The sequence below is a fragment of the Poromitra crassiceps genome, assembly GCF_964638095.1.
Source record: "Poromitra crassiceps genome assembly, chromosome: 5".
In the NCBI taxonomy this organism is placed as follows: domain Eukaryota; kingdom Metazoa; phylum Chordata; class Actinopteri; order Beryciformes; family Melamphaidae; genus Poromitra; species Poromitra crassiceps.
Window position 1 is genome coordinate 31,694,962 of NC_139642.1, and position 12,703 is coordinate 31,707,664.

General features: G+C 43.5%; 1 protein-coding gene across 1 annotated transcript in view; it reads left to right on the forward strand.

Moving 5' to 3' along the window:
• The window catches only part of si (sucrase-isomaltase), a gene marked incomplete at both ends in the record, with an annotated part of 121,478 nt that overhangs the window by 20,885 nt on the left and 87,890 nt on the right, over positions 1–12,703 (forward strand). The window contains 2 exons of the mRNA XM_083636621.1: positions 8,742–8,873; positions 10,864–10,983. Coding sequence (XP_083492747.1) covers positions 8,742–8,873; positions 10,864–10,983 — 252 coding nt within the window. The remainder of the gene's footprint in view (positions 1–8,741; positions 8,874–10,863; positions 10,984–12,703) is intronic.

Genomic DNA, 12,703 nt, shown 5'->3' on the forward strand with positions numbered 1-12,703 from the left:
AATTCCTCACTACCAGAGGGCCAGATTGTGACCGTGCACTTCCACCAGTAGCCTACTGTAACACCATCACTCCCAATTATAGCTACTAATTTGATGAAAAGCACTGGTAATCAAAGTTTATTATACCAACATTTATATTTTTCATAATTCAAATTTAGTAATTCTTCCATTCAGATGACACCAGAAACTTTGCTCTAGCTTTAAAGCAGCCCGCTACAGCAATTTGATGGGGTACATCACCCAAATATGTGATATTATTATTATATATTATTATATTATTAATGTTGCATGTGCAATGTGCATCCTGGATATAGTTTGTTACAATAGCGTTAGCTCAAATGCTAACGTGACAATAGTATGTGGATGGACAATGCTAACCCCATTAGCGCCATGTTCTGGGTTGTACAGTAAAATAAAAACACAGATTTTGGTGGTCTAACCCAGTGGTTCTCAAATGGGGGTCCGTGGCACTTTGCCAGGGGGTCCGTGACACTTTGCCAGGGGGTCCGTGAAAAGTTTTCAAGTAAAAAAAAAAAAAAAAAAAAAAAATTATAAAATGCTACATGTTACTTATTCCTTCTCAAACTACTTCCTACATGGTGCTAGTCTATCAAAATATCTTGGCTGTCATTGATTGTGTTGCATAGTGGTTTTCTGTACTGTTGACAAATTGTGATATTGTAAGTCGCTTTGGATAAAACAAAAGTGTCTGCTAAATGACGTAATGTAAATGTAATGTAATAAAAAAAATAAAAATAAAAAAAAATTGCAAAATCTTCATAGTTCAACGAAAATAGTTTATGCTTTAAATCTAAAATGGTTCATGGATTACATTCTAATAACAAACCTATCAAATTAAAAGTCAAGCACGTTACCGTGGAAACAATTAAGCTTAGCCCAAAATCACAAATCAGAATGAGGGGGTCCCCGGTATATTTTCTATCTTGTAAGGGGTCCTTGGCTGAAAAACATTTGAGAACCTCTGGTCTAACCTAACCTAACCAAAAATGTCCGAATTGTAAAAAATAAATAAAAAAAGGGAAATTGACCCAGGGGCCACACTGAGTGAGGTCAGGGGCCAGTTGCCCACCCCTGGTCCAGACGGTCTCGTAGAATGAAACACAATGTGGGTTCATGTGACCGGATGGTTTACCAGGCTAGAAGACTGGTGCCTGGGAAATTAGGTTTGGTACATAGCGGTACTTGGTCTAAACATTTTGGGAACCCCTCTTTTAGAGGATTTGCATGCTCCATTTTTAACACAAAATAACCTGTTTCTATTGTAGAGTTGTTGTTTTTTGCAGGATTGCAGAATTTCTGCTCAAACAAAGCAACAGTTGAAAAATCATGCTGTGGAAATGCAGGGAGTATGTGTGGTGGCCAACTCCAGCTGCTACTACTGTATAGCCTTTTTTTTTTGGCGGGGGGGGGGGGTAAGTACTTCACCTTGCTCACCCCTTGTTAAATTGGAGCTTCTCATGCACTACTGTGTGGTTGGAGAGGTGAGATTCTTAAACACTACACACTATCTGCAGAGACTCCTCATGCACTACTGTTTGGTTGGAGAGGTGAGATTCTTAAACACTACACACCAGCGCCGCGGGAAGTAGGGGTGCTGCAGGTGCTGCAGCACCCCCTAGATTTTTTCCAAAAAAAAAAAAAAAAAAAAAAAAAATTTTTTTTTTTTTTTTTTTTTTTTTTTACAAATGTAATTAAAAATATTTTGCAGTGCACTATGTTCCTTTCTTGTTTAAGAATGTTTCGGGAAATGAAAATGTAGCCTATTTAAATAGAATTATCAACAATAACAATCAAGGAAGTTACATGCTTGTAGGCTAGAGAAGAAGAAGAAGCGCGCATGCACGCACATGTTGTGTTGAATCAACCAACAACCAATACGAATTGTTTAATCTGGCAATAAAGAAACGTGAACTTGACATGCTATTTTAATAGCCTACTCAAAAATGCACCTCCCACTATACAGCAAAGAGAGGAGTCAATGTTTCTTGATATATGCCATTCAGATCAGAATAATTAGTCTAGTCATTAAGTTTGCTGATAATATTTCTATCATGTTAAGTCTGTGTCATGTTAACTGGTGTATTCCGAGCAAATAGGGAGATATAGACTCAGAGCATTATCATCATGCTATATATCTCCCTCTTTGCTCTGAATGAGTGAGAAAATGAGAAAATACTGAATAATTACATCACAACAGTATCCTAATGTTAATTTAAAATGAGATATTCCTCTAAATATGGCAAAAAAATGTAAAAAAAAAACGCCCAAATTTTTTTCGGCGGGGCCCTTGCGGGCCCCACCGAGAGTCCCTCCCTCCCAGCACCCCCTGCTTAAAATGACTTCCAGCGGCCCTGCTACACACTATCTGCAGAGACTCCTCATGCACTACTGTGTGGTTGGAGATGTGAGATTCTTAAACACTACACACTATCAGCAGAGACTCCTCATGCACTACTGTGTGGTTGGAGAGGTGAGATTCTTAAACACTACACACTATCTGCAGAGACTCCTCATGCACTACTGTGTGGTTGGAGAGGTGAGATTCTTAAACACTACACACTATCTGCAGAGACTCCTCATGCACTACTGTGTGGTTGGAGAGGCGAGATTCTTAAACACTACACACTATCTGCAGAGACTCCTCATGCACTACTGTGTGGTTGGAGAGGTGAGATTCTTAAACACTACACACTATCTGCAGAGACTCCTCATGCACTACTGTGTGGTTGGAGAGGTGAGATTCTTAAACACTACGCACTATCAGCAGAGACTCCTCATGCACTACTGTGTGGTTGGAGAGGCGAGATTCTTAAACACTACACACTATCTGCAGAGACTCCTCATGCACTACTGTGTGGTTGGAGAGGTGAGATTCTTAAACACTACACACTATCAGCAGAGACTCCTCATGCACTACTGTGTGGTTGGAGAGGTGAGATTCTTAAACACTACACACTATCAGCAGAGACTCCTCATGCACTACTGTGTGGTTGGAGAGGTGAGATTCTTAAACACTACACACTATCTGCAGAGACGTGAGATGAAGGTTGAGGCAGGAGTTGGACAGCCAGTCAGAGTGATAGGGATGGCCTTTAGCTTATAGACGGGGTAATCCAGCTTTCTGTCAAATAATGGAGAGTCTGCCGGGCTCCATAGGTTCAATCCCAGGACCACTATTTTTCAAGCGTCTCTGAATGTTAGTGCTGATCAAAGATCAATCGGCTGAGTTCCTTCCATTATTTAATTGATCCTGATCTGAATGGTCAAACTCCTCCAACACCCCTTCCCCTCTGAGACACTTGATAAATACCAGTTCTGCTTGACATTTCCATCGGAATGAGCTTCTGTGCAGATCTTTGTCAGGGCACTAATATAACTCTAGTTCTAACTCTCATTCTATGATCACAGGTGGCGCCTTCTAAACGACTCTATTGGCTTAAGGCACCCATATAGTCGCCTCAGTGCGCTGAAACTTTGCATGCATGTGCTCAGCCAATCATGGTCTAACAGGGCTCTATTAGATTAGGGAGCGAAGCTTGATTACTTCACTCGCTGCCGAGACACTAACACCAAGTACATGCTGTGTCAGAGCCTGGATTGCCTGTAAAGATGCTATAGATCATCCAGATAATGGTTCCGCTCCTATTCACCTTATGTAGCCACACCCATTTGACCCGGTTGTGTGGTCATGTGACGACTTCCGGCTAAATATAAATAAAAAGAAAATGGCTGGCTGCTCCAATATCATCTAACTCTGAATTAACTAATAATTTAGCCAATTGTATGTAACATACCAAATAAAAGCAAACAGCTCGTTAAGTCTCGCATTCCAGGGAATTACGTTAACGTCTGCGGGTCTTATAAGACGTATATGGCGCGAGCGCTCGGAGGAGAGAAAACTATCTGAAGCTTTCTTTGTTAGAGTCCAGGTATGTTTTACAAGAAAGTGCCCGTCATTGTCGACGATAACATTATCTGACCTGGCTAACAGTGGATACTCGCTTGCTTGCTGTGTACCGAGCTCAAAGTAGTAGGCTACATTCTTTGTTTTACCCCCTGCACTGTACGCTATGACGTTCTTTCATATTTGGCGCCGTGACCGCCGGAAGTGTTAACATGACCCCGAAGAATTTGACCCACCCCAGCGTCTGAACATAAGGTGAATAGAATGGGGATGTGAAAAGCCAACGCTACACTTAATGATGTTGGTCTAATGCTAAACAACCCGATCCATGGAGCTGGGACACGAGAGACTCAGGGTTAGTAGGTAATTTCTTCGCAGGGCTCGTGTATCTACTGAGTACAGAACCAGAGAAAGATGGATGAATGGACAGGGTGTCAACCAGGATGCCAAAGTGCAGATCTCCACCTCCACCCATGTTCCACTGAACAGTGCTGCCAACGCAGTCTCTGCTCTGACAGGGCCTTATACCAGTCACACTGTCTGCATGCATGGAACACATAACATGACTGGGGCATAAAAGGTGCAGCCTCTCCTCTCCTCACCACGAGGAGCCGATAGAAACCCTCCAGCTAAATTGTCCAGACCGAAAATAACTATTGATGTTCTTGGGTACAAAAGACTAGATTATGTCTGAGTATGGCACCACTCAGGTCGTTACCTATCAGCAAACAGCTGGGAAAGACTGAAAGAGCGCACAAGTCTCTTTTAGCTGAAGTCAAAGCAGGCAGCAGAGCCGTCTTGACCGAAAACAGTTTACTGTAAGAGAAGTCTGCCTAGTCATTTCCAAACGCTCTGTATACAGTTCCCACTGGGGGCCAGTGGAATGCAACACTGGACATTTTCTCCTATTTCCTCCAGAGAGAGAGAGAGAGAGAGAGAGAGAGAGAGAGAGAGAGAGAGAGAGAGAGAGAGAGAGAGAGAGAGAGAGAGAGAGAGAGAGAGAGAGAGAGAGAGAGAGAGAGAGAGAGAGAGAGAGAGAGAGAGAGAGAGAGAGAGAGAGAGAGAGAGAGAGAGAGAGAGAGAGAGAGAGAGAGAGAGAGAGAGAGAGAGAGAGTTAGTTCATGGCAGGGAGAGATTGTCAACATAGGCTACACTTTAATAGTGGAGTGTACCAGCCACCATTGCAGCAGGCACTGGCATGAAGAGAGAATGGATACAATTAAACAGTTCAAAGGATCGATAATCCGCTATCCACGAAAGTGCAACCATTTAGCCTTGTAGCTATCAATGGTGAATTGAGCCCTCTTGCCCTGGATGGTCCACACCACATCCACAGTCAGTCCGGCACGCATCAGTCTGTCCCTCTCAGGAACCAAACCCTGAGAGGCTGACCCAGGCTTGACATCGCACCTATCGCTCAGTTCGCCAGAGACAATGCCCTCCAAAACAGGGGAGCAGTCAACAGCAGCTATCTTATTTCTATATACCACGGTGCTTTTAGATATCTTGTCTACTATTTGAGAAATTATGTTTTATGCTTTTTTCAACCTTTATGAAGGCAGCCTATGGAGCCTGCCTGGAGTGTGTGTGATATCACAATTCACTCTAGCTGACTTTACAAGCTGCCATTATAAAGGTTGAAATAAGCATAAAACGTAAACTGCAATAAAAAAAAATCTCTAAAAGCTCAAAACTGAATAAGAGTAATACACTATTAAAAGTGGTGACCTGTTTCAAGTTTGCATCGAGTTTATCGTTCAAAGTATGAGAGTAGTTCAAAGAGGGCACTGTAAAGTCCATAGACCTACACACAGTGTCTAGTACAGGAAAGGGGAGAGTTGACCTAGGTTCTGAAAAGGGGCGGGGTTTAGGAAAGGTCATTTAAGCAGAGAGAGAGAGAGCAAAGAGAAACCTCAGGGGAGAGAAAGCCTGCATGCTAGTTGGAGGAGGAGTTTGAAGTGGAGGGTGAAACACCTTTGTCTCTGGGTTGAGGAGCAGCAGGTCTCTTTGTCTCTGGGTTGAGGAGCAGCAGGTCTCCTGCTGCCGGAGCAGCTGGTTGGAGAAAAATTAGCGGCCAGTGCGTCATCAAACAGCAGAGCAGCAGATTGTGCATCACATCAGAGAGGTCAGAGAGAGGAGCCTTGCAGCCAAGCAGCTCCTTCCTGAATGCCTCCACAGCCGCCCTAACCTCGTCCAAGGCGGGAGCGACAAAGAGCGGCTAGGTCTCTGGGCGAGGCAATCGCGAGGGGTTTTGGGGGGCAGAAGTGGGATCTCGGCATTCTCGGCAGGCGTCCTCATCATGTTGCGGGAAGTCTTGTTTCAACGATGCATTAGGTAGAGCAGCTGAGGTGAAGGATGCAACTGTGATGAAGACAGAGGAGATGTTGGCATCCCTCCGTCTCACTCACTGTCATCACAGCGGAGCTCGATTTCAGGGGAGCACTGGCGCTGATATGATAGCATTCGAAATGAGATCCCTGCAGCTGCTGCAGTCTGGGATAATCTGACGTCTCACCCTGGAGAGAGCCAGAGTCAGAGACATCGTCCGAGGTACTCGAAACACACCTCACACGGATCCGTCGTCACGATCAGACCGGGCCAGCCTAGCCCGGGCAGCATTGGCGAGCCCGGGCAGCATTGGCAATGTGGGTCTCAGACGATGCCATCCTAGGCAACTTGTTCATCAGCTGCTGTGTGAAGAACGGGATTGTGAGGGCCCGCTCTCTATTTATAGTGCGAGGCCCAATAGGCTCGTGCTGATTGGCTTAGCAGGTGCATGCACATTTCCAGTGCGCTGAGGCAACTAGAAGAGTGCTTAAGGCAATAGAGGGTTCGAGGGCAACGCCTGCGTGAAATACAACAATAACACAAGCCAGCGCTGTCACCAGCCATCACAGACACGGTGTGAACTCGATCTTATCTAACAATCAGCCACAAACAAACTGCCCATCCCATCTCAATATTTCATCCTGATAATCTCCAATTTTTCTTCCCTATCCGAAGGCATTAGGATGCAGCTGGTTCCACTCCTGCTGTACTCAGGGACATATTTGATAACCATCAGATAGACCACAGAGGGCATTATCACATTCTCCCTAATACGTCTGGAGCTGATTACCATTAGGGGAAGGATCTGGCAGGGCCTGCCAACCATCTGCTCTATCGATATAGAGTACATGTTGGCAGACAACAGACAGACAGAGAGCAAGCATAAAGTCACACCCAGACACAAAAAAAGAAAAAGGATGTGTTAACATTCTCAGTGTCCTCCCAAGGTTCGGCAGCACATTAGCCAAGTTGCTAGAGCTCACATCAAGGTCTCTCACTCCAGCAAAGGGAAGCCAACAGACGAGCTAACTGCTCAAATGTATTTTAGTGACGTTTGGAGTGCTAGCCATGCTGAGATGCTGATAACGGGCAATACGTTAAAGGCATGTGAGAATGGAACATTTCAAGTGGCTGTGTCCAAGTGATGCATAGAGGCAGAAGCATGAGTGGGTACATTTAATATTAAGAGTCATTTTGAATGTATTAATTTGTGCTGCTAGTGCGGATATGCAAATATGACTGTAGGCTAATACATGCAAGTCCTGCCAATATGGAATCTACCGGTACTCTAGTCGACATCTGAAATCTACTCGTATGTCCTGAATTTAATATTAATACAATAATGAGATGAGTTTGTTGTATTACAGTGAGAAATTTAATTCATGTAATTGCTCTGATAATGATGTACTATCTCAGCACGGTAGCTCAGTGGTTATAATAATAATAATAATTGATTGGATTTATATAGCGCCTTTCTAGATACTCAAAGTGCTTCACATATCAAGGAGGGATGGGAGGGAACTCAACTCATCCACCACTGATGTGTAGCACCCACCTGGGTGATGCACGGCAGCCAGTTTGCGCCAGAACACTCACCACACATCAGCTATCACGGTGGAGAGTTGAGGACTGAATGTGCCAATTAAGTAACGAGGGATGATGGGGGCCATGATTGAAGGATGGCCTGTTTGGGAATTTACACCCCTACTCTTGTGAAGAGTGCCGATGGGATCTTTAATGACCACAGAGAGTCAGGACCTCGGTTTAACGTCTCATCCGAAGGATGGTGCTCACTCACAGGACAGAGTCCCTGTCTCTGCGCTGGGGCATTAGGGAGATTATTCATCAGACCAGAGGGGAAGAGCACATCCCATGGTCCTCTAACACCACTTCCAGCACCAGTCTCCCATCCGAGGAGTATCCTAGGCCAGACCTGCTTAGCTTCCCAAGGAAAGCCAGTAATGTAATGCAGGAGCCAGTGGTGCCACGGTTAGCACTGCCGCCTCACAGCAAGGTCGTGGCTTCCAATCTCCACCCCAGTCTTTTCTGTGTGGGGTTTACATGTGCTGCCCCTGTTTGTGTGCGTTTCCTCCGGGTGCTTTGGTTTCCTCCCACAGTCCAAAGATATGGCTGCTTTTGTGTAGTATCATAATGTAATCTAGTAAACATATATAAGGTGTATGTAACCTACAGTATGTAGTGTGTAGATATGATATGACTGTGATGGTGTCTAAAGCCCTTTGAGACATACAGTACATGTGATAAGGGGCTATAAACAGAACTGAACTGAACTGAATATTTTCCCTAATATATATTGACTATGCACAGCGTATAATCAATTACATCACCATTAAAAAAAAAATGCATTGATAGATTTTTTGTTGATGTTTTTCCACATGCTGTTCACATGTAAATGTATACATATTTTATATGTACTCAAAGATATGCCATTGGTCTCCTAATGTAGTGATCTTTTTTGTTACTCCAGGACATCCAGTATACTGACATAGACTACATGGAGGATAAGAAAGACTTCACCTATGACATGGTCAAGTTCAGGGATCTGCCACAATTTGCTGACTACCTTCATGAGAAGGGACAGAGATACATCCTCATCCTGGTAAGATACACCTCAACCAATATACATTTTGGATGTGAAATCTTGCATGCATACTACAGTGTAGGCTACACAAACGGAAACATTTTGACTTAATTACAAATACTATTTTGTATATTTTTTTCTCTTCCTTTTGATATAAACCTAGGAATTTTGCATGCTACACACGCTCGATTGCTAGGGTGGAGACTCTAGAGATGATGCGCCACTTGTCCTCTTCTCCCTAGTTATACTCCCACCACTTACTCTGGAGATGATGCGCCACTTGTCCTCTTCTCCCTACTTAGGGTGTATTCACACCTGTAGTTCGTTTGCTTTGTTCTGATTCAGAGGCTTAATTGAAACAATTGTTGCATTTATGCCTTGGTTCGTTTGTGTTCACACGGCCACAAATCAAATGGTCCAAATAGTATTGTCGAAGCTCCTGGATTGGAGGAGACTCTGGTAGGCTATAGCCTCCCGGGATGGAAAAAATAATTCCCAGAGACTTTATATGATTATAAGAATGTGTGTTTTGGGTAGGCCTTGTATGTCGGGTGCACGAGGATCCACCTGGGCCCTTCTTGATCTAACTTCTTTCTCTCTCTTCTTTCTCTCTCTTTATTTATAAAAAAAAAAGAAAAAAAAAAAAAAAAAACCTAAACTAAAACTCGTACCACTGTTCCTTCAGGATTTGTAGTTGTCATAGACTGTGCTCCATAGTTGATTGCTCTATTGCTGACAAAAAGTGTGTTACTGTAAGTCGCTTTGGATAAAAGCGTCTGCCAAATGACGTAATGTAATGTAATGTAATGAGGAGAGAGAGAGACAGAGAGAGAGAAAGAGGGATGGAGGGAGAGTGATAAAGAGTTTATTTATTTAACCCCCCCCCATGTCCTGTCAGGAATAAAATATTCAGAAATTATTTAATAATAGCCTATGGACATTTCGAGGAAGACATTCAATCAGTCTGATTGTCGACAATCAGACTGATTGTCTGATTCAATCAGGTCTGATGGAGACCAGAGGTAAGTTGGTCGAGTTCAACCTGCTGATGCAATCATGCAAAATTCCCCAAAAGTTTATCCATGCAAACGCTAGTTTCACAAGTCACCAAAACAGGATCTGAAGAATGAAGATGTTTTTAACTGATAAAAATGCTCGTTCTTCAGGCCATTACGCACAGCGCAGCTGACTATGGCAGCTGGATTATCCACGAATGCGCACTGTTTCCTGCCGGATCGAGGTCGGATCACGTTCTCACCACAAACGAACCGCACCAGAGTTTGTTTGGAAGCGTACCGAGTCCACCCTTTCTTGGCGATCTTGGTCCGCTTGTTTTGTCCCGCATCCGAGTGCGATTGTTGTGTTCACATCCCCAAACGAGCCGCACCAAGGGGGAAAGTGCTCGCTGTTTTGGAACAACTGCTCCAAACGAGACAGGTGTATTGACCCTTATACTCCCACCACTTGTATACACGTCACTGATGACATCACTGATGACATCACTTATTGTTCAAGTGACATCACTGATGACAACCACACCGCCGCCAACCACAGACTTGCTCAAGGGACATCACTGATGACATCACAATCGTGACTGAACCACACCGCCACACCGAGCCCGCAGACACCACCCACTTAGCCAATTTTAAATAAAGACGATTGTATAATAGTTGTACACTTGAATGTCGGTTTGTCATTATTTTTCCTAGAATTCTGCTTTCAGAGCTAGTTATTAATTACTACAACCAATAATAATCTATTGCAGAGGCAATTATGGAATGATAACAATTCCATAACAATTAGATACATGAACATTAGAACATTAGTCTTACATTTACAACCGGCCCTTTGAGGGCAACCATAATGCTGATTTGTCTCGGGATGAAATTGAGTTGACACCCCTGGGAGTCTGTATGGCCAAATTGTTATTCTTGAATGTCAAGTTCAATAGAAATGACATTTCTGCCTTTTTCACATTATTGTAATCAGTGTGTTCGTCTGTCCCCAGGATCCAGCGATAGCCACCAGTAAGAGGGCTGGGAATCTCTCATATGCCTCCTATGACCGTGGGACAGAGAAGAACGCCTGGGTCTTTGAATCAGATGGGAAAACACCTCTACTGGGAGCGGTGAGCTGTGTGTGTGTGTGTGTGTGTGTGTGTGTGTGTGTGTGTGTGTGTGTGTGTGTGTGTGTGTGTGTGTGTGTGCGTGTGCGTGTGCATGCGTGTATGCATATGTACGTCCATGTCTGTCTGTCTGTCTGTGTGTGTATCTGAATCAGAGTATGCATATGTAGATGTAGCCTACTGTAGAAATACACTCAGTGGCTACTTTATTAGGATCTCATTGAGACAAACAACTCACTCCTCCGACAGTGAGTCACGTGCAAATAAACTATAATCATGCAGACGGGGTCGAGAAGTTGAGTTGCTGTTTAACTAAACATTAGAATTGTCAGCTCACCACCTGATTTAAATAACTTCTATGGTTGGTATGATTGTTGGTGCCAGAGACACTGATTCTGGCACCTCAGAAACGACTAACCTTTGCACACTACGGTGTCTGGGCTACGTTTACTGAGAATGATGCGATAAAGCACATGCAGTCAGCTGCACTGCTGAGGGTGAAGACACCTTGGTGATGCGAGAGGTCAGAGGTCACAGGAGGATGGAAACACTTGTTCAAGTTAAGTCGGGCTCGGGCCACAATAATGCAAGCTCAATGCAAGCTCAATGCTGCAGCGCTGTGCAGCAACAGAGATGCAGTGGAAAAGTCAGCCTTGGGTGGCACATGGGATGAGGAACGTAAGTTGAATCTCTGCTATCTATCTATCTATCTATCTATCTATCTATCTACTGTATCTATATCTTTCTTTCTTTCTTTCTTCATAGTGACATGCACACACAGCATTTTCAAACGTGTCCTGGCTGCACTGTATATATTTATTATTGTGATATGTGGTGCTGAACTATTCATTCTGTGATATGGCTGTGCTGAACTGTCAAAGTACTTTGAGCTGCATAATTTGTTATTATTATTAGGGATTACTATTATTATTATTATTATTATTATTATTATTATTATTATTATTATTATTACTATTACTATTATTATTATTATTCGTAGTAGTAGTAGTAGTAGTAATAGTATGCACAATGATGTCTTGGCGGGTATACATGCGCACTATTTCTTTGGTCACAGTTTTGCACCACATTTTGCACAGCAGTATCAAAGTAGGGATAAATCCATCATCAACCAATTTTTGGCTAATGCTGCAAGGGGGTGCAGTGAAACAGCAGCCCCTCTCCAAACTGTGCCTGTGTATAAAAGGGCCTCTCAGAAGACACCCCTCTCCAAACTGTGCCTGTGTATAAAAGGGCCTCTCAGAAGACACTCCTCTCCAAACTGTGCCTGTGTATAAAAGGGCCTCTCAGAAGACACAACTCAGTGCATTTTGAAGCTGATGGGCCACAGCGGCAGGATACCATGTCGAGTTCCACTGCTGTCAGCTAAGAACAAGAAGATGAGGCTACAGTGTCAACAGTTGCTAGAGGCTGCTGGTGGTGTAATGGTGTGAGAAAAGCTTTCTTGACACATTCGATCTCTTGGTACCAGTGGAGCATTGTTTGCACACGACAGTGTACAGTAGTTAAAGTTGTTGCAGAGGTGCAACCCTGCTATAGTCTGCCCTTCATCAGATGGATACTTCCAGCAGGGTGATGCATCATGTCACAAAGCATCAGTGTTGGCCAGTTACTTTTCACATAACGAGTAGTGTGACAAATTAATAATAAAGGTAATAATAATAATAATAATAATAATAATAATAATAATAATAATACAATCTCA